This window comes from Ochotona curzoniae, unplaced genomic scaffold, assembly GCF_017591425.1.
Source record: "Ochotona curzoniae isolate NIBS_2020 unplaced genomic scaffold, NIBS_Ocur_1.0 contig_3432, whole genome shotgun sequence".
Taxonomy (NCBI): Eukaryota; Metazoa; Chordata; class Mammalia; order Lagomorpha; family Ochotonidae; genus Ochotona; species Ochotona curzoniae.
In genome coordinates this window covers 1,126,249-1,148,518 of record NW_024465859.1, presented here as the reverse complement: position 1 = coordinate 1,148,518, position 22,270 = coordinate 1,126,249, and the positions used below count along the sequence as shown (strand labels likewise).

General features: G+C 44.3%; 1 protein-coding gene across 2 annotated transcripts; it reads right to left on the bottom strand.

Annotated features, from left to right (window-relative positions):
• Positions 1 to 322: 322 nt before the first annotated feature.
• On the bottom strand, positions 323 to 16,972 carry HTATIP2 (HIV-1 Tat interactive protein 2). Of its 2 annotated transcripts, none has more exons than XM_040980006.1 (6): positions 16,807 to 16,972; positions 16,374 to 16,569; positions 13,808 to 13,915; positions 4,694 to 4,831; positions 3,106 to 3,167; positions 323 to 1,437 (listed from the first exon to the last, which is right to left on the bottom strand). In XM_040980006.1, exons 1-6 carry the CDS (start codon positions 16,914 to 16,916, stop codon positions 1,218 to 1,220), a joined length of 834 nt encoding a protein of 277 aa, XP_040835940.1. In that variant the 5' UTR covers positions 16,917 to 16,972; the 3' UTR covers positions 323 to 1,217. The 2 variants fall into 2 exon arrangements, with proteins under 2 accessions (XP_040835940.1, XP_040835941.1); XM_040980007.1 differs by having other exon boundaries at positions 16,850 to 16,922.
• Positions 16,973 to 22,270: the final 5,298 nt, after the last annotated feature.

Below are 22,270 nucleotides of genomic sequence, written 5' to 3'. Positions count from 1 at the left end.
GTGTGCTCCTCGTGCCACTGGATCTTCCTTCCACGTGCTTCTTTTTAACTATTATTTATTTGAACCTCAGAGTCAGACACAGAGAAATCCTGCATTTGCTAGTCTCCTCTCCACGTATCCCCAGTAAATGGAGCTGGGACAAGGATGAAGCCGAGCTGGTGTTGAGGCCCAGAACCCCCTGTGGATGACATTAACCCAGCTACTTAAGCCATCGTCTGCCGCCTCCCAAGGTGCCTATTAGAATAAAGCTGCACTGGAAACAGAGCTGGATGTAACTAGCAGAACATTTCGTGATTGCCCAGAAGGATCTCAGACCAATGGAGAAGCCCAAATATTCCAATTTATTCATACATAAATGCATTAACAGTTAACTGGAATCACTGAGGATGTTCTTGCAAAGTACATAAAAACAGACGCTATGCAATCAAGCTGGCCTGGATTAGAACCCCGACTCTCACATTCCCCAGCTCCCAGGTGTCAGCTTTGGCCCTTATGCCAGGAACTGCCCACTCGGAGCCTGTTTCTCTACCTCAGACAGAAGGTCAGCGACAGAATCATTTCATGTGAACTGACAGATAACCTATGCAAAAGCTGAAACTTAGCAAGCACTTAATACTAAAGGCAATTTTATCACCACGAGTACTTGGACATTTTCAAACACTCTATAAAGCACCTAAGATTTGTCCATTTGTTCCTCTATTTCATTTTCCCCTGAATTATATAAGCTTAGTCATCCCATTCATGATATATTCTGAAGTCCTTGTAAAGGCACAGTGTCCACTTCCACAGTGAACATGTTGTTCATTAGCACTGAGGGAACCCAAAGAGCAGCATGTCACCAGTTTTAGAACATAGCTCATTTGTGTGGTAGGTAAGGTTAGAGGGATGCGGGGACTCTGCAGACAAATGGTTTCTCCACCACCAGCAGCAGAACACCAGCAGCAGTTTTAACAAAAGCAAAGGATGTATTCTGGTGTTCACATCCCAGACCTTCTGATCTAGGGCCTAGGAACCTCTATTTTCTATAGCTCCCTGGTGAACTGTCTGTACAGCCAGACTCTGAACCATGGAGGCAAAGCACAATAATATTTTGCTTGGATCAGAGTATCAGAATAAATGGCCAAGTTAAGGCATGCTTTTTTCAGACCCTGAAATGACCGATTTAGCACTGAGTATAGAGAAGAACAGTAAAGTGTGCTTCTCCACGGTGCTCTGGGCTAGAGTGAGCCACTGGCCTTGCCCAGGTCATGGATGCCCTTGTTTTCCAGAAGTTCCACCTTCTTGTCACTTGGCCTCACCATGTTGTTTAGCATCGCTCTAGCCACCATCACCACAGGTACAGAGTGCCCACGGGCCCAGGAGTCTGGTAAAGAACCGAAGAACTTCCTAACCACCCATTCAGCCGGACGAGACTCTTGCCTGTCACATAATAGGACTCTAAAGAGAGAAAAAAAAAAGCAGAGGAAAAGATAGTAACTTGCATTCAGACCACATTGGGTTTTGTGAACTGACCTAAAATTTGTATGCTGTACCTCTAACCCCCAATGTCAGGGCTAACTAAGGTTAAACAATGATGCCTCTTCTAACTTGTTTTGTGTTGCTCTATCAAAATAACTAAGGGAGCGTACTTGAGAATAAAGAAAATTGTTTAGCTCATGTTTCTGTCGGCATTCAAGGGCATGGCACCAGCGTCTTTTCAGCTTTGGTGAGGGCCTCATCATGGTGGATAGGGTCCCAAAGTGAGAGTGCCTGTAAGGGTGGCAAGGAGGGACAGGCATCGTGGTGGCCGGGAAGCTGCCACCAGCAGCGCTGCATCTGTGACATGTCCAGTCCTGCCTGACCCCACTCCAGCTCCCTGCTAATGCACCAGCAGAAAAGGCTTCAAGTGCTAGGATTCCTGGCACCTATGTAAGGGATCCAGATGGAGTTTCTGGCTCCTGGCTTCATCCTGTCTCAGAACCAGTTGTTGCAGCCAATTTTGTGAAGCAAACAGTGAATGAAATCTCTCTCTGTCTCTCCCTCTCTATATGCAATTCTGCTTTTCAAATAAATAAACCTTAAAAAAAAAAGAGTGGCAAATGATGCAAGCAGACAAGTTCAAGGGGTCCACCAGGCTCGCTTTTAACAACCATTTTGTTGAGAACTAATCCAGCCCAAAGCTTCTTACGGTGATGCCCCGATGACCTAACAGTGACCTCTAACTAGGTTTCATCTCCCTTGTTATTCTTTAAAATTTGTATTTATTTACTTGAAAGGCAGACATGGAGACAGAGACAAAGCTCTTTCTCTTGCACTGGTTCACTTTGCAACTGTGTACCAGCTAGGACTGAACTAGTCCAAAGTCAGGATCCTGGAGTTTCAGCAGGTTCTCCTGCTTGAACCATCACCTACAGCCTCCCAGGGTACACTAGCAGGAAGCTGGAATTGGAAAAGGAGAAAAGACTTGAACCTAGGCACTTTGATACAGAGAGCAGACATCCCAAACAGGGTGACATCACACCAAACACCTGATCCAGGGCTCGTCTTTTAAAGGTCTCACCACCTTCAAACTGCCACTTTGGAAGTGAGGCTTCCAATGTGTGAGCCAACAACAGTGAGATCTGGAGGATGGGACAGGACTCGCGTACTAGGAATGGTGTCCTCAGGAGAGGAGACCTCTGTCTCCTCCCTCTCCTCCTACTCCCACCCTGCACCCAACACACAAAAAAAGAGCCTTGTGAAGGCATAGGCAGAAGGTGCCTGTCTGCCCGGGAGACCAGCGCTGACAGTCCCCTGATCTTGACTAAGCCTCCAGACTGAGAACAGAGTCACCTGTGTTCTATTAGGTCAGCCCAAGCTGACCGACACAGTGATACAGGAAGGGACATTTCAACAGAGGGTAGGTAGCTAGTGCTACCCTGAATTTCCAAATTACAGTGCAGCTGCAACCACCATCTACCTGTTCTCTCACATCCAAAGTGAGATCCTTCAGACAAGCAATCCAGCTCCCTCTCATCTGTTTCTTTCACATCTCACAATGTCTCAGCTGGCAACCTCTCCAAATGGAACATCAGTTCCTAGGGACCAATAAATGGTGATGTGCTCTCCAGCAGGAAGAATACTTACCCAGGCCTAAATATTGAGTAACGATCAAATTTTAATTCTTCAACCCTGGCTTCCACTTCTCCCTGTTAAGAAAAATGCACATTTTATGGCTGAATCAACATTAGCTCACTTAGGCTAAACAGGGAGATATTTAGGGTTCTGAAGAGAATAAGCTTCTTCAGGTCTCAAGACTCACAAACATCTTTATCAAAATTTTGGATTCCAAAGAGTCAGACATATTAAGAAAGGAAGAGACCACTCAGTCCTGCTATGTAGAGTCTTTGTCTGAGGATCTACTAGAAAAGTGAATGGCAACACAGCCAAGCTTTTGGCTGACACTGGCCAGATCTACAAAGGGTAAATGACACATTAGTTCAGTCATGATAGAACACCTTCCTTTCAATCTAAAATTAATGGGCTACAAAACAACAGCCTTTACTAGTCTACACTAGTTTTGCTGTGTCTGAAACCCACAAACCCTCTGTGTCACTCAGTTATTTATAAAAAGAAAAGTTTATTGAATTGAAATAGTTAGAGAAAAAGAGAAATCTTTCACTGTACAAACGAACACAGACTGAGGTTGGGCCAGGCTGAAGCCAAGAGCCTGGAACTCCACTAGGAGTCTCCCATGTGGGTGCAGGGTCCCAAGGCTTTGGGCCATTCTCTACTGCTTTCCCAGGCCACAGGCAGGGAGCTGGATGGGAAGAAGAATAGCCAGAGCATAAACTGGCGCCATATGGGATCCTGATACTTCTAAGAAGATTAGTCAAGAGAGCCATCACACCAGGCCCAGAAATTATGTTTTATTGAAATTAATAAGGATATGTATGAAGCATGTACAGTATTGAATGTATATCATGTAAAATTTATATAGATTTCTTCTTAAAGATAAAACAGAAGTCTTAAAGATAAAACAGTGCCTTGCATGCGCCAGCTTCCCATATGGGTGCCGGTTCATGTTGTGGCTATTCTGCTTCCCATCCAGGTCCCTTCTTGTGGCCTGGAAAGCAGTAGGATCCCTGGGACCCTGCACCTGCATGGGAGAGCCAGAAGAAGCTCTCTCCTGGCTTCAGATTGGCTCAGCTCTGGCTATTGTGGCAACTTGGGGAGTAAGCCAGTGGACCGATGATCCTTCCGTCTCTCCTTCTCTCTGGAAATCTGCCTTTCCAATAAAAATGAATGAATTTAAAAGTAAATCTATAAAAAAAGAGAGAAAGAAAGAAAGAAAGTTAAGCTTGCCACTAACAGATGTGTTTAGGTTAGATATCTCCAGATCTCTTGAAAAGCTAATTCTTCTTAGCCATCAGGGAACCTAGGGAGAGGTTTACAAATCACCGTCTCCAAGTCTCACAGTGCCATGTTTGCCTTACTGACCAGAGCTGCCACATCTCATTCCATTAATTACCAAATAATCAATAGAAAGGAAGACACTAGAAATTATCTTTCATATAACGCAAACTTACTAAGTATATTCCTGCAAAAACAATCCTGACAGCTATATATAATGCTAATTTAATGGTTGTCAGCATTACACAGTATTTAGTAATACTCAGACCTGCCAACTGGCAAGGTTCTCCACAGTATAGGAAAAACGGAAATACGAACAAACCTTAACTTGCAGATATAAAAAATTGCTCGACTTATCAGCTCCTTTAGAGGAGAGCAAGTTGAAATGTTTGCACCCTCCGGTTTTTGCCAGTTCTGCAGAGTTCAGCACATAATCCCGGTCCACGCGAACAAATCCCTCCTGTGGGAGAGAAAAAGGTGAGTTACTTCTCAGAAGCTGCAAGTTCATTTTAAGGATTGCTACTCAGCTTCGGTGGCAGACTGGGAGGCCTAAGGGGAGGGGAGGATCTAAATAAAATGCAGCCAAGCAAGACACCGAAGTCAGGCTTAGACCCTGGGAAGTGCTCCAAGTACGGTCCACTGGATCGACACGGAGGCCTGAACAGCAAGGCAAATGGCAATGACCTTACAAGGAGTATGGCACTGAAACATACCGTATGCCCAACCTCACAGAGCAAAGGCACTCTCATGAGTGGACTGGGGCACTCCTTTGAAGTACACATTTATCTTGTAATAATTTTCCAAACTTACAGCCCTCTGCTTCTTTTTCCTTCTGTATCAATATTACAATGGTAGGGTCTCAAAGCAAGGCTAAGGACACTGCCCAAGGCACTAAGAGAGGGGTGGGGAATATCTGAATATTTATGACATCATTTGCAGGGTATACAAAATGATCATTTAAAAAAAAAAAAGATGTCCTTATTTGAAAGTCAGAGTTACAGAAAGAGGACAGAGAGATCTTCCAGTAGCTAGTTCACTCCCAAAATGTCTGCAACATTCAAGGCTGGACCAAGGTAAGCTAGGAACCAGGAGTTCCCCTAAATCCTCTCGCAAAGGGGCAAGGGTCCAAGCACTGAGCCATCTTCCATTGCTTTCCCGGGCCTTCGCAGAGAGCTAGACCAGAAGTGGAGCATCTGGGGGGACTCGAACAAATACTGGTGTCATAGGCAAGAGGTCTGAGCAGTTATGACACAACACAGCACCCCCCAAATTATCATCTTAAAAGCCTGCTATTGATTTACTGAATTTTGAGTCCCATTTGCAGCCAAATGATTTTGTGGGCCTTATATGGTGTGTGGGCTGGCCATTTCCCATCCCTGCCCTAAGAGAATAAAATGCACTTAGTTTTCTGGTTTGGGGGTATGCTTTACAACATACTTTACATATTAGGAAGGAACACATTCTACAGTTTTCTTATTGATGGGTTAATAATAAAACCATGAGCACACAGTCGTGGTCTACATTCAGTTAAGTGAAAACAGTGTCTAGGTCTGCCTTTCTAACTCACATTGCAGCATCAGCAAATGCCCAGAACACAGGAGACACTCCAAAAATACTTCAGTGAATGAATAGAAATCCAACAAAGCAGAGAAATTACTAATCAGAACTAAATGACAATGAAAGGCAGAGGGCGAAGGATGATACAAACAGCAGAAGGAAGATTCCTTTCCAGGCCTGACTGAAGGAACTCAGAGCAAGCAATTCTATGGAGTTTCAAGCGGCTGGACCACCATCAACTGTGGCATCCTCAAACTTGAGACAATTGAGAAGTTTAAAGTCTACTGACAATGAATGTCATAACTGTACAATGAGGTCTTCCAAGTAAGGGATTCTAAAGCTGAGACTGGATTCCAAATACTGCCTGATGATTTTTAATTTGCGTGTGTGTGTGTGTGTGTGTGTGTGTGTGTGTGTGTAAGAGAGCAAGGCAGGGAGAGAAACTCTTGTATTCACTAGTTCACTCGTTTACTTTTCAAATGCCCACAGTCAGTGCTGGGCCAGGATGAAACCAAGAGCAAGGAACTTAATCCAGGTCTCCCACATGTGTGACAAGGACCCAACTACTTGAGGCATCACCTTCTATCTCCTAGGTACACATTAATTGAAAGTTGGAATTCAGAGTGGAGCATGGGGGGCTGGGGTGGTGGCTCAACAGGCTAATCCTCCACTCTGTGGTGCCAGCTTCCCATATAGGCACTGGTTCATGTCTTGGCTGCTCCACTTCTAAGCCAGTTCTCTACCTACAGTCTGGGAAAACAGCAGAGGATGGCCGAAGTCCTTGGGACCACACACTCTCATAGGAGATCCAGAAGAGGCCCCTGGCATCAGATTAGCTCAGCTCTGGCTGTTGCAGTCACCTGGGGAGTGAACTAGCAGATGGAAGACCTTCTCTATCTCTCCTCTCTCTGTAAGATCTGATTTTCAAATAAATAACCAAATAAATAGATCTTTTTTTAAAAAAAGAAAAAGAATAAGCTTGAACTCATCCCAGCTTTTTGAAGTAGAATGCTGGTAGCGTCGCAGTATACTAACTCCTTGCCAGATTCCTACCTCTCCCCAATGATTTTTTTCACTTTATAATTTTCCCTGAGTTAGTTCATGATTCTAAATGTTCTATTTGGTAAGGTGATATGTATCTTTCATAGAAGGTTGGAAAGGACCTTGGGGAATCCACATCCAATTCTCTCCTGATGCAGTTTGGAGATAAGGGCCAGGGACCCGCCACTTGGGAAGCACTGGAGCTAACAGCAGAAAGCCTAGACACTGGAAGGCTCTTTCCTTGCACCCTTGTTCCTTTAGATGCCAATGACTAAAGTGACTGCAAAAATGTCAGGCTACATGGCAAAGGGGTAGTGAGGTTGCTAATCAACCAACCTTAATATAAGATCATTTTAAATTACACAAGTAGACCCAACATAACCAGAAGATCTCTGCAGGTGGAAGGCAGAAGCGGAAGCAGAAGTTAGGTCTAAGTGATGTGAAAAGGACCAGCCTGTGAGACAGAGGAGTGGGACTCTGAGCTGAGGAATGCATGCAACGCATGCAGCTCTAGATGCTAGCGATGGGGATGAAACAGGTTCTTCCTGGAGACACAACAGGGGACACAACCAAAGCGACACCTTGATTTCATCTTAGCGAAACTCACATGAAACTCCTAACCTGCAACACTGTACAATAATACATATGTGTTTTTAAAACAGTAAGATTCAGTTAATTTGCTAGAGCAGCAAACCAAACTAAACAAACAAAAAACCCTAAGTTTCAGCTTTAAACACAACAGGCCCATACACATCATTCTTCAGCTCTGAAATGAAGTAGATCATAAAAGCACACATACTCTAAGTGCAGAACTTGCTGGATTTCAGCACCTGAATGCCCTCTGCAAACACCTCCCAGACACGAAACAGAACACCCTCCTGACCCAAAAAGCCCCACGTCCTCCAGTCTTGTCACTCACCAGTATGTTTTTAACCATATCTACTACTTGCAGGTTCGTGTTACTTTTCTGCTTTACTTTAGGTAAAATAAACTCTCGTCTCCTTACCCATGAATCATCATTTGTGTGCTATCTGCACTGAGTCTTAAGCTTAAATAACTGACTTACTAACCATAGCTACACCCTGTTTCAAATTCACGTTGCTTTTTACCTTGAGGTAAAGAAAAGTAATTTTAATACTCAGCACATTCTAACAGACAGAGAGGTGATTTTTCTCAAGCCTTTCTCCAAATTGAGATCTTAAATGTGCTGAAAGTATGCCAAGAAAACAACTCAAAACTATATAGAGGAATTCTAAAACACAGAGCATTTCACTTTCATGCCCATTTCTTCACCTCCAATTCACCAACAATCTGAAATGGGTTTGCTATTCACAATAAAGTTACATAGTTGACTAGTGAAATAAAATGCTATAGTTTTGTTGGAATCTTGGCAAAATTTTATGGACACATTTATCATAGTTGCTCCTGCTAAAATGCATTTTCTTTCATCAGCTACTTTAAAAATAAGGGAAAAGATTCAACCAATCACAAGTCACCCGACCGACGCTCTCTCCCTCACTTAATCCTAAAGCCAGTAAAGGGATAATTTGATTAAACTGAGACCCTAATTTATTTGGCTTTAGTTCTGGATCAACCTCTCCTTAATAGAGTGCTGCCGTCCCCAATTGTTTGATGAAAATTAAAGTGACATAAATACCATGGGCTCTTTTCAATCTGATTAGTCAGCGAAGGCACATCAATACCACCCCAGCCATCAGACTCTGGCGTCCTTCCTTTCAGCAGCCTCCCTAGCAACTGACAACCGCTCCTTGAAGGAGAAGCGCCCACGCTGCCACAGAGACCCCCACACCTACCCATCATTCCTGTTCAATGGGCCCTCTTGACAAGGTGCCCACACCTTTTTCCATCGCTGTTCTCTGGACAAAGCTAAATATTGTTTTATTAGCAATCAATGGCTGCTAATCCAAAACGATTTCACAAATCCTCTGAGCCCTCAAGCTGATTATAAATACGCATTTTTCCAAGCTCACTAAATTTTGAATTTCACTTCCCTCACCCTGATGGCGTGGCCTTTTAGCTGGTGAATGAAATTCAAAAGCAAAAGGGGTCAAGGGTTTTCAAGGACATAGAAATGCAACTTAAGCATGGGTCCTGGTTGACTGGCTAAGAGGTATCAACACTAACCCATTTCCTTTGAAGTAAAGAAATTTCCATTTATAGAAGGAAGGAGCTATCTTTAAAATATTAATACCCTTCCCTATTTTCTAATAGCTCAAATCAAAAAATAAAAAACTAACTAGGACTCACCTCTCTGTATTTAAGAAACACAATTTTCAGAAAAACTGTGCTTACTTTCTGTAACCACACATGGTCGGAAAAAGAAAACACACACCCACACACACACACACTCCATAATGTTCTCAAGGCACAACAACCATATAGCAAGTGTGTTCTACTCTAATCAGAGTTCCTTCCAGAGAGAGTAATTAATTAAATCCTTCTCAACATCCACTTAAAACAAATGCTATGTACTCAGAGGAGATATCCACAAACATCAAGGGACACAGATTATTCTTATTTTAAATCTTACTAAAATCCAAAGTCTTTAAGTATTTTTTCTGATCTTCTTTACCAATTCAGCAAAACTCAGAACAGTCCTCCAGCTCCAGAACAATTCACCCTAACACAGTATTTCAGATCTGACTTATAGGACAAGATTCAAAGTCATGTGGTCCTTCTCCAGGGATGGGGGACTCCATTACTCTGTAATTGGACCCATTTCGCTCTATTTCTGCCTCATTCTGCCCATAAGTGATTCCCAGCAAACAGAGATGCTGACAACCAACCAGTGGTGTGATCTGAGATCCCATCTGTCTATGGACTGGAAGGCACTGCTATATTTCATGTACAGTGGAAGGAGGAAGATCTTGGTCAGGCAAAGAGCTCTGGGTAGAAACATAAAATCGGATACTAAGGGTTCCTGGGTCAATCTCTATGCTCTCCAAATTTTTCATTCCATTTTTGGGCATGCTTCTTTCTCTATTTTGCAGAACCAACTGTGCAGTGAGAAGGGGTTTCCACTGGCTACCTCCATTTTCATTGCAGCAAGGACGCAGCGGGTCACAACACAAACCAGCATACTCACCGTCCCACCCCTACTTGGCATCCAAACAGGCCCAATAATCTGGACTCACGTATGTTATTGAGGTCAGGAATGGGGAAAGGCTGACATGCAGTCTAGCCCTGCCAAGGCAGCTGCAGGAGGGATGCAACAGCCAATCAATCTACAGCAGGTTAATTTTTAGAGGTTGACAGTTTTGTATGACTTGGGAATGACAGAAATATTCAAACAGCCCTTGGCAGAAAAAAGGTTCCTTACCCCAACCTAGGACCTTGCTACTTTACTAGCTCTCTCCTAGACATCAGATACAACGAAAGATGTAAGACAAGGAGTGGGGAAACTTTGCCTGTGAAAGGATCAGATAGTAAATACTTTCAGCAACAGTGGCTTCCACCGTGACTACACATGCAACTCAAGTATTACAACACACAGAGTAACCAAGCCAACAGGCACAGGAATGAGCATGGCTGGGTTCCAATGAAGGTTTAAGTGTAGATGCTAAAATCTGAATTTCTTAAATTTTCACACATCATGAGATATACTATTCTTTGAGATTTCTGATCTTAAAAATAGCAGAGTATTCTTAGCTCACAGACAAAATATGTACTGCTTCGTATTTGGCCCACAGGTTGTAGTTTCGCAAACTCCTGAATTAGAGGAGTCTATCACTAGAATCAGAAGCCAGGAGACTCTGGTGACTTCTGACAAATACTACAATAATTGCATTCTTCAATTAATGGCACATGCATTCAACCAGAGCCCAAGAGCATAGGCTACTGGGGCCTAAGTGAGACAGAGAGAAGGTCTTTCTTCCGTTGGCTCACACTCCAAAAAGCCACAACAGCCACAGTTGAGCCAATGTAAATCTAGGAGCCAGGCGTCTTCTCCTAGGTCTCCGACATGGGTGCAGGTCCCAAGGCTGTGGGCCATCATCCACTGTTTTCCCAGGTCTCAAGCAGGGAGCTGGATGGGAAGTGAAGTAGTTAGGACATGAACCAACATCCAAATGCGATGCTGGTGTTTGTAGGTGGAGGATTAGACAGTTGTGTCTCTGTGCCAGCCCCACAAATCCCCTTTTTAACAAAAATAAAGAGAAATTCATTGTTTTCATGAGGTGTCCCAAGTTTTTGCTCTTCACTCAAGTTCAATGTAGATTGGGTTTTCAAAGAGTATGTCAACCTTCACTAGCATGTAAGTTACTACACAACACAAGGTGAAGACCATATAGGACTACAGTAACTCAGAATATCTACAGGGAGGGCCTTCCTGAATGCAGATCCATCAAGAATAGGGGTGGCTGGACCCAGATTTCCCAATGACCCTGCTAAAAACAGAGTCTAAGCTTCCGGTTTCAGTAGATCTGGGCCAGAGCCCAATCAGGAAGCCATTGCACTAAAGAAGCAACTATGGCTTGTGGAAGTGCCAAGGAAGATTAGCATGCAAGCAGCTACAGCTGAAAGTGGCTTTCCAAACGGTGAGAGAAAGCTCATTGACCTAGCGTAGTGCTGGCTTCAGCAAGTAGACAAAATCTTATGGATGGAATTGTATCCTCCCAAAAAGTGTTTGTTGTGTCCCCAACCCACCCAGTACCTCAGAGTGTGACTTTACATGGAAACAGAATCACCATGTGAACCATGCAAAAAGGCAGAGAAGGAGAATTCAAACAAACCTATCTCTCATGGCCCTTCGAAGAAGCCAACCCTGCAGACAACTTAAGCTCAAACTTGCAGACCCTGGATCCATAAGATAGTACATCTCTGTCATTTACACCTCCCAGGTTATGAAACTGTGTTATAACAGGCCCCCAAACAAGTGCACTGAAGACCACGGGGAAATGAATTACCCGGAAGGTTCTGAATATTGAAACAGAAACCCTGGATTTCTTCAAGTTCTCTATCGGAAGCTTGAATCGTAAAGGTAAAATCTGGGCATTTAATGCACTTACAAAACAGCTGCAGAATGACATTAGGCTTGCCATCAGGTTTGCAGTACCCAAGTGAGTGCTCCAAAGGCCCTCTGACAGCACCTGGAAATCCTCGACGACCTTTCTAGCAACTCTGGCTAACCAGCAGCTGATAAGCTGTTATTTCTTTCAGACTGCCCTGTTATCATAATCTCCAAATTCTATATTGCACCTATTCCAAATTCATTTCACAAAATAAACAGGGGACTTCTTCCGGCAGAAAGTCAGCTTGTTTTCTGTCGTCACTATCCTAAGATCACTTCAGTCCTGACTCACTGATAAGACAACCTGGCCAGCTAACTTTTTTTCATGCTTACTCATTCGTTGCTTTTATCTTTTCAAATGGATTTTAAAGAACAAAAGGTACTGAGTAGACAGAGAGGTAGTGAAACAACGCTACTTAAAAAAAACCAAAACAAAACTGATCATGAAAAAATCCATTCTTTTGCTTAAAACTGCATTGCACAATTTCAATGCAATTTAGCTTTTGCTTGAAGTACCCTATAATGAGATTTGCTTTATGTCATGAAAATCAACTGCTCTGTGCCCAAGGCAGTATTTTATTTTGCTGAGTCACCACCAAAATCAGGTTGGCAGTTGAGACAGTTGAGACAGGTTTCACTGCAATGTACTGGAACAAAAGTTTCTGGATGCCTTTGGAGGGCACCCAGCTTGTGACTGTCCCTAGGGCAGAAAAAACAGTACCAGCTGTTGAGCAGGAACATGACCCTCTCTAACAAAGACAATGTGCAAATTCCTGGGAAAGTCAAGCTTTCCTACACTCCGCAGTTCCCAGCACGAAGCTCAAAACCACATTAAACTCCAGGGTGAATATGCTATGAAAATATGTCCCAACTAAAAGCATAAATAGAAGGATATTTTGTACTCCCAGGAGGCCTAAAGAAACACACCTGAGCTTACCTACTCAGTGGGTTAAAAACTCTTCATTTGTAGCACTAAGCTCTCTTAATAAGTCAGATGTACCAGCCATATTCATAAACCAATGCTAAGTTCCTCCGACAGATTCATGCTCCTGCATATTTATTAGACACATTCAGCTCCCGCAAGTAAGCTCTGCTAGAGATAGAAACTACAGTCAAGTATAAATTAAATAAGACGTATTAATGTCTTCCAAGAATCTATGCCATAAAACAGGACTCCGAACCATACAGTAAACTATGGCTTCTGGACAGAGGTCGACTCAATTTAGAACACTATTAAAAAGAAAATAAAATGTGTTTAAAAGAGTTTTGCATCAGTGAAGGCTGAATCATCATGGGGATTGAATCAGCAGCGAGGGCTGAGTCACCGGGGGAGGATGGCTGAATCGTGCCGCTGTGTTCTGATGTTCTAGCCCAGTTTAAAGCTTGGCGTGAAAATAGCAAATCACTCAAGTGAGAGAGAACATCTCAACTTTAAGACATTTATTAAGGAAAAAGCGAGGAAGAAAGCTTAGTGCTAACAGCAGGAGCCCATTACTTTTAGTCAGACATCACAGTTCGCCTTAGTCAGGGGATATGGAAATGACAAAGATATTTGCAATAGGCAAGTCATCTAAATATTTTTCATGTCTCCAGCACTCAAGAATGAATTACCCTGAAGGAAAGGTGAACTTATCACTTCTATTCAAAAGCTAGTGAAAGGTGGATGCAGCACAGAAATCGTAAATAAAAACAGGAGCTTTTCCACCTTAAGCCCTCAATGCCTATTGGCACAAAGGCCAAACGTGGGCAAGAAACAGCTCCTGGATGTTCCTTGCTAGCAAAAAAGGAAAAAGAATATTCCTTCCTTACCGCTCCGGCTTTTTTTCTGGTGGTACCCAGGCAGCAGAATCCAACATCGTGACCTTGGAAGGCAGAAGCATAGTCATCCAGCTTCTCAAAGTCCACCACTTCTTGATTCTAGACAAGGGCACAGTTGTATTAACGTAAAAACATGCAATCATCTTAGATCTAAAAAACAGATTACAGTTATTATTGATGGGTTTGTCTACTTAACAAGTTTATGTTTTGCCTACCCAGAAGCAGTATTACAGTGAATTTTAAATTAAACATGCAAAGGTACATGTACTAGAACACTGCAAAAAGTTCATGGAAAGGAGTGTTAGAAAAATTCAGTGCACACATTTTTTATAAACTCTTACATAGGACAGGTCTTCAAAAAGGTCACAGAGGGCTGGGCCCGGTAGCGTGGCCTAGCAGCTAAACTCCTCACCTTGAACTCGCCGGGATCCCATATGGGCGCCGGTTCTAATCCCCACAGCTCCACTTCCCATCCAGCTCCCTACTTGTGGCCTGGCCCAAAGCTTTGGGACCCTGCACCCACGTGGGATACCCAGAAGAGGTTCCTGGATCCTGACTTCAGATCAGCCTAGCATCGGCCATTGCGCACACTTGGGGAGTGAATCATTGGAGAGAAGATCTTCCTCTCTGTCTCTCCTCCTCTCTGTATATCTGACTTTCCAATAAATAAATAAATCTTTTTTTTTTAAAAAAAAAAAAAGGTCACAGAGGGGCCATGATTACAGAACAGTGGGTTGTCACTTGGGATGCTGGCATCCCACACTGGAATGCCAGTTTGAGGCCTGGCTATTCTACTTCTAAATCCTGCTTCCTGCTAATGTGCCTGGGAAGACAGCAAATGATGGCCCAAGTGTTTAGGCCCCATCACCCAGGTAGGAAAGCAGATTCTGGCTCCTCAGTTGTTCTGGCTCTCAGTTTAGCCTGGACCAAAACAGGCTGTGATAGCCTTTTAAGAAGTGAATCTAAGGATGTTAGATGTCTCTCTTCCTCTTTCTCTCTCTCCTATAGCTCTATTTCTCACATAAAAAAATAATAAATATATATATATGCATATATATATATATAATGAAGAAACTGTGCATGGATTTTAAAATACTTTTGCATCAGCATAAACTTTTAACTGCATTTTCCCATGAACTTTAATGTACCTGTGAGTTTACTTATCCAGATTTCTAAAGCTAAGTTTAATTATAATTTCTCTATGGAAATATAAAGACCTGCCTATAAGTTAGCAAAGCAGAGACCACTGAAGCACAATGCAAGGACAGAACAGTGTCTGGAATCTAAGTTCATGTATTGGGCCTGCAACTTAGAAGCCATGTGCTTGTGGCCAAGTTATTGAGTCTGTACGCTTTAGGGTTTGGTGTTCTGTTTTGTTTTGTTTTTGATGTGAAATGTGGATGACAATCTTTCCTTTGGTCCAATCCAGAAACCCACCTGCAACAGACTCAGCCAGGGGGTATTTGGTAAGCACGCATATTCCTGGCTCCCAGAACTGAACTCGGGAAACAGAATCTGCACTTTTAACAAACGTTCACAGTGATTCTCCTGCACACTGAAGTTTAAGACCCACCATCTAACCTTGTAAGTTTGCAAGAAAGCTTAAAAACAGAAAATCTGATACATTCCATCATTCATGAGTTCAAAAATGTGGGTTTCCTTTACTACAAAAGAATGTTCCTAGCAACTGCATAATGCTGAAGAAATACATGTCAAAGAAGTGACATGAAAAGTTGATTCTCAAAGCAGAGATTTCAATTTCAGGTTCTAATGAACAGTATTTGGTACAGTCCTGTAGTAAACAGGAAAGCCCTGATGGACCAGAAACATTCTTGAACCTGCCAGGTTCAAGAACACGTCCTGTGAGCTTACTTTTTATCTCGGATACCTGTGAAGGGACACATTTGGCAGTGGTGGCATCTCAGGATAACATGATTTTCTTTAATCTATTCAATAACCCAGCTGACAGTACAAAACTCCACGCAGCTCTCCCTTCACCTATCCAGGCAGTTAGCACCAGAGGAAAGCTTGTTGTGTGTATCATTTGCTTCATTGCCAAAGCATGGAATCACTTACAGACACAAGCCTTGGAAGGCAGGCAGGGCAAACTGTGGCAAGGGAAAATTAACCCACCTGTCACTTCCCTAGACCCATTGCACTTTGCTTTACTGACAACACCAATGTGAAGTGCACAGGCAGACAAAATAAGCAAAGTGGTCCACGAAATGGCCACAGCAATGGAAACGCCTCTATAATCCAGCCAGAGATTATGAACCAGAAAACAAGGCTCTTCTCTCTTGCCAGGGTGATCACAACAAGCCAGGACACAGCCTCACAGTGTTCTAGCCTGAGAGAAGGGCCATGAGAGGCAGGCTGAGGTGGGCCTCCAAGTAGCTAAGGCTTCCAGGAGGAACTCTCACAGGTCAGTAAGGGAAGAACTGTGACCGCCTCTCACCACCTCCATCACCAGACCAGCGCGGTTCAGCCCTCAGGGATGACATCACTTGACCAGGCACTATCGACAGGTGCATATCTTTGTCCCAGCTCCAATACCCACCACATTTTTATACGCTTCCTCATCGAAGGTGAGCTTCCTCCGGCCAATGAGGGTGACTCGAGAAAACAATTTCTGGTCCAGGATTTCTTTTAAGAGCACTTTGCCGGTTTCCCCGCTGGCTCCCAGAATAAAGACAGATTTATTCTGCATTCTGAAGTCTTCCCGAAGCTTCGGCAGCTCCTCTGCCTCGGCCATGCTGGGAAAATAACAACAGAGAGGAGCTGCTCTGAGCAAGGGCCGGCGCGGTCTTACCCGTGATACAAGGGCTGGGTAAATGTAGGAACGATATCATTTATCTCCCCAGCTGCGCCCATGGGAAAGTGCTGAGTCACCTGCGGGGTCCTGCACCTGGGCCAACAGGTATCCGCAGGGTGCGCCCAGGTGACACAAACTGCACCACAGTAGCCCCAACCCCGGCAGGAGTGTCCCCTACCCGGAGGGATTCCCGGGGACTGCCCCCGGTCCCGCGTCCTCACTCGGCCACAGGAGCAACGCGGCCACCAGCGCGGTCACCGCTGCGCCCAGTGCCGCGAGCCCAGGCATCCGGCTCGGCCTGCTTCCCGAGGCCTCCCCACCGCGGCTCAGCACCGGGGGTCGTCAGCACCGGGGGTCGGGGACAACACGCCCGCGCCTACCGGCCTCCGTCTTCCGGGTGACTTCTCCCCCACCGCCCCGCCTTCAGGGGCGGGACCTGGAGCCGGACGCTTGGGGCGCGCGGGACGCGGGGAGGTGGCACGTGCTCCGCCCTGGGTGGTGGTTACCCCCTGAAACTTTGTACCTCACTGTGAAAATCCCCAGGACCCGACTCCTCCTTCCTCACCAGTGGGCTCAGCTCACATCTGCCCAGCCATCGGGGATGACCTTGACTGATCACCAAGCTGTCATTTTAGTTGTCTATCAAACGTCTTCATCTCAAGTCTACCAGGTTAAAATCTTAACGCTCCCCATCTAGCCATCCAAACATCTTTCCCCTCTGACGTCAGAAAGAGGGCGATCCTCTGCCGCCTCTTTCCTAGCCATGTGGCTACCCAGATTAATCACAAACTCCTGTCTACCTTCCAAATAGTTCTCCTAGGCACTTCAACCTCTGGCCACACCTGGCCGGTTGACCTGGTCATCCAGGCCCCACCCTCTGAGATAGAAACACAAAGAAGTCTCCCATCTGCTAATTCACTACCACATGTCTACACTAGCGGGGCTGGGCAAGGTCAAAGCCAGGAGCTGAGAACTCCATCCAGGTCTCCCATGTGAGCAAAGCAGCGATCCAAACATGTGAGCCATCCCTGCTACCTCTCAGGGCACACACCAGCAAAAAGCTAGACTTGAAATCGGGGCAGAGACTCAAATCCAGGTACTCTGATTTGGGATATAGATAGTCCACTAGCATCTTGACAACTAGGCTCGGTTTGACTTGACCCCTTTCAGGGGAGTAGCACAGTGGAAGCCTGAGCTGTGGGGCCTGGGTGGAAGTGTAATAGGATGACACCCACTGAGACCTGCCAGGGGTCCCACATGTGATCTAATCCAGGCTCTGCCCCCATGATTCCTGCCTGCTTTCACAGCCTGCTCGAAACACGTTCTAGAATTTAAAATTTCTGTTATTTAGGGTATGCTAATGCTTTTTCTCTTTAATGTTCTTTAAAAAATATTTTGTTATTTTTATTGAAAGGGCAGAGTTACAGAGAGAGAGAGATCTTCCATCTGCTAGTTTACTTGCCAAATGGCTACAATGGCAAGAGCTGGGCCAATCCAAAGCCAGGAGCTTCCTCCTAGTCTCCCACGTGGGTGCAGGGATTCAAGGACTTGAGCCATCCTCTGCTGCTTTGCTAGGCCATAAGCAGAAAGCTGGATTGGAAATGGAGCAGCCAGAACACCAACTGGCTCCCACATGGGAATATGAGCGCCACAGGTGGAGGCTTAACATACTATGCCACAGTGCATAGTATGTCCTTTTTTTTTTAATATAAGTCTTTGAGAGGCAGAGAAACAGAGAGGGGAGGGAGAAAGAAAGAAAGAGAATGTCTCTTTCTCTGGTCCACTCCCCAGATGCCTTAAAGGCTTGTGCCAGGACCAGCCAGGTGTCCAGAATTCAAGTCAGGTCTCCACATGAGTAGCAGATAGCCAGCCGATTGAGTCATTGTCTGCTACCTCCTCAGTTGGGCATTAGCAGGAAGGTGGGTGGGAAACAGAGACAGGACTCCATTCCACGCACTCTGACATGGAATGTGATGTCTTCACTAGCATCTTAACTACTAGGCCAAGCGCCTAAACCCAACTTCTCTGAATTGTGACATAAGGACTGCACAATGAAGCACACAGATCCACAGATCCTGGATTTCAGAGAACTGTGTATGCACATAGGAAAGGATCACCACAAACAAGATATTGAACAAGTCTGTCAACCCAAAAATACTACTGCTTTTTGGTTGCTAATAACCTAGATTAGTTTTGCCTGTTCTAGAACTTCATTGCAATGAAATCATAGTGCAAAGATTTGCTAGTTTGTGTCACTGTTTTTCTAAATATGTTTTAATATTTATCCTTCTGACTTTGGCTCCTGTTATTACAACCCAGGGGATAAAATTGAGTGGTCCTAGGTCTGGAATGATGGCCCAATTGACTAATCCTCCATCTGTCAGTGCTGGCATCCCATATGAGTGCTGGTTCATGTCTCCATGCTCCACTTACCATTTAGCCCCCTGCTATGGCCTGGTAAAGCATGGAGGATGGCTCATAGCCTTGGAACTCTGAACCCATGTGGGAGACCTGGAAGAAGCTCCTGGCTCCTGGCTTCAAATTGAGTCAGCTTCAGTGGTTGTGGCCATTTGGGGAGTGAACCAGCAGACAGAAGATTTTTCTCTTTGCTTCACCTTTTCTCTGCAAATCTGATCTGCCTTCCGAATAAAAATAAATAAATGTTTTTTAAAAAGTTGCATGAGCCTAACAGTCTCCATGGCTGAGATTGTGGGACAAGGCAGTGTCTTCACAGAAGTAGAGTTCATTGTTATGGTAAGAAAGGAGAGTGGATGTGAGGTAGCACATACAGTGGCCATGATCCTTCCCTGTGACATTATCCCTCTTGCTCTTAATCTATGTGCTGTGTACTTTTTTGCAAAGGACAGCTGTAAACCAATGTGTCATAACTGACATATCTGATTGGGCAGAGGCTGGATTTAGTAGCGATAATTGTCTGAAAATAAATATTATAATATTTCCCAGTCACCGAACAAATACAACCAAGAATTGCATCCAGCAATACTGGCATCTGATTGAATGTGTCTACCGTGTTCTCAGCAGTACTCCTTCCTTTTCCAAGTTGTGAGAGGGGAAAGCTTTTGCACGTGTGTGTATATTTCCCACCTCTGTGCAAACTTCATTATTGAGATTAAGGAGTAAGGGATGTATCTGTGAAGCTTATGACCTAGGAGCATAGAGTTAAGCTTTAGTGCCAGGAAAAGAACTTGGATATCCAGATCAATGACAAAATCATTAGCAATAGCTACCCAGTTTAGAATTTTCTTCAGGAATACATTATTCTTGGTTTTAGCAGATAGTGCCATACAGGGGGCACTTCAAAAGCTCTTTGAAAAGTGAAATTAAAATATGAGGTTAGAGTGTAGTGAGATAAAAATGCACTTGCATTTTTAACGAACCTTTTAAAGACCTCCTCATATTTTTCCATTCTTCAGCCTCCTGTCACTCCTAAGTGTTCTTTCACCAATCTATACTGAAGGAATAACATGTACAAAAGTACTGTGATAGACAGGAGTAAAATTGGTTTAGAGGAGTCCAAACACCAAGGAGGGATAGAAGCATGGGGCAGAGGTAGAAGATAGAAGACTGAACAGACAGGGTACCACATTGTAAAGAACTTCAGAAGATAAATGATCATCTATAAAAATTATTTAATTCAAATTTTCAAAATTTAGTAAACTTGTTTCTTTTTACTATATTGCTTTTCAGTTTCCTTCTGTGCCATACAACATGTCACAATGTTAATTACTATTGACACATTGGTCTTCCATCCATTGGTTCACTCTCCAAATATCTCCAAAGCCAGAGCTGGGTAGGTCCGAAGTTAGGATCCAGGAGCTTCTTCTGGGTCTCCCAAGTGGATGCAGGGGCCCAAGGATGGGAACTATTCCCCATTGCTTTCCCAGGCCATCAGCATAGAGCTGCAACTGAAATGGAACAGCCAGGACATGAACTGGTACCCCCGTATGGCATGATAGTGCCACAGGCATTGGATTAGTCTGCACTGGCCAGTGTATAGGGACACAGGATAAGGCAAATTCACTAAGATCCTCTCAGTAGGAAACACTGGCCATTTTTCATTTACCTCTCAGGTCCATTTTCCACCTTTGCACCTTGTTTTGTAACCCCTACAGCCTGCATCATGCTTGTCCTCTAGCTTCTTGTTGGACCTGGCCAAAAGCAAGCACGAGCAGGTGACTGAAAGTGGGAATTGATTAGAATCTTTATTCTGCTTGCACGTCTCCCTGCGGGTTGCTGGGTATCTGGCCCTTTTCCAAGAGTTGTAACTCTTGCCTGTCAGCTCTCTCTTAGAGATATGATACTCTGGCTGGGCTCCAGTTACCACCTCCTCACAGAGACATAGTAGGTAGTAATGGTCTTCTGCTACTACTAGAACTGAGACAGGCACCATTCTTCCTGGATTTTCTTTAACCCTTCCCGAGCCCTTGTAAATCTTCCCTGCCTGAAATGCCTTCGGATATTCCCTTGGGCACATGCCTTCTGTTTTCTGCCAGGATCTTCACTGATGTGGCTAATGTCATAGAAAGAATGAACTTTGGAGCAAATAGAAGTAGATTTGAATCTTCATTAGTCACTTCCTGGCTGTGTGACCTTGGCCAAGTTCAAGTGGATAAGCACAGTATTTATGAACGCCTAAGACTCTAGTCTGTGAGGTCAAATATCAAAACTAGCTCCCTGCTCCAGCCCCAAGTCCTGGGGCACTGTTTGACACTTAGTAGGTGTTCAAGAAAAATATTTACATGGTGAATTTTCATATCTTAAGCCTGAGCCTGAGAAGGAGAAGCCACATGGTCCCTTTGACAGTGTTCAGACTTACATAAGCTGTCTGATGATAACCTGTGAAATAATGGGCTTCAGACATACTCTTCAATGAAGCAGCAGAGAGAAGGGTAGAGGGTGGCAAAACAAGAACATTACAACAAGAGAAAAAAACAGCAATAATTCACTAGCAGAGGGCCTCCTGTTTGTTTATACCACTCACATGTCCTTGGAGAGCTTTTCTCCTTCCCCAATATCATCTCATCTCACAAGACAATTCCATTCCAGGAGGAAATCCTGTCGAGCCAGCATGTCCTGTTTGCAATGCACAGGAAGCAACATGAAAGAAGGCATAGAAAGAAACTTGGGAGTCCCCAGACAGGGTCAGGGAAGGAGAACCCAGATAGACAGAAGGTTTGTGCCAAATAGACTTAGCAGGGAAGCCACAGGAGTCTGGAGCAGAGGTGCTCAGAGATATATTTGTTTCCCAGGGCAGTGAACACAAACTGGCACAAACTTACAATACAAAGTTATTCTCCCACAGTTCCAAGGTTGGAAATAAATTGGAAATCAAGGTATCAGCAAGACCCATTATCCTCTGGAGATTCTGCGGGACTTTTTTCCTGCCTCTTCCAGCTTACAGGGGCTCTAGGTGTTCCCTGGCTTGTGGTGGCACACCCTCATCTCTGTCTTCATATGGTTTTCACCTCTAGGTTCCCATGTCGTCTGTTTTCCTCTTGTACGATACTTGGTGTTGGACATAGGCCAACTCCAGGATGAGCTCATCTCCAGAACATAAAGGACACCGGAAGACCTTTTCCAGTGGTCACAGACAAGGTTATAGGGGTTAGGAAACGGACATC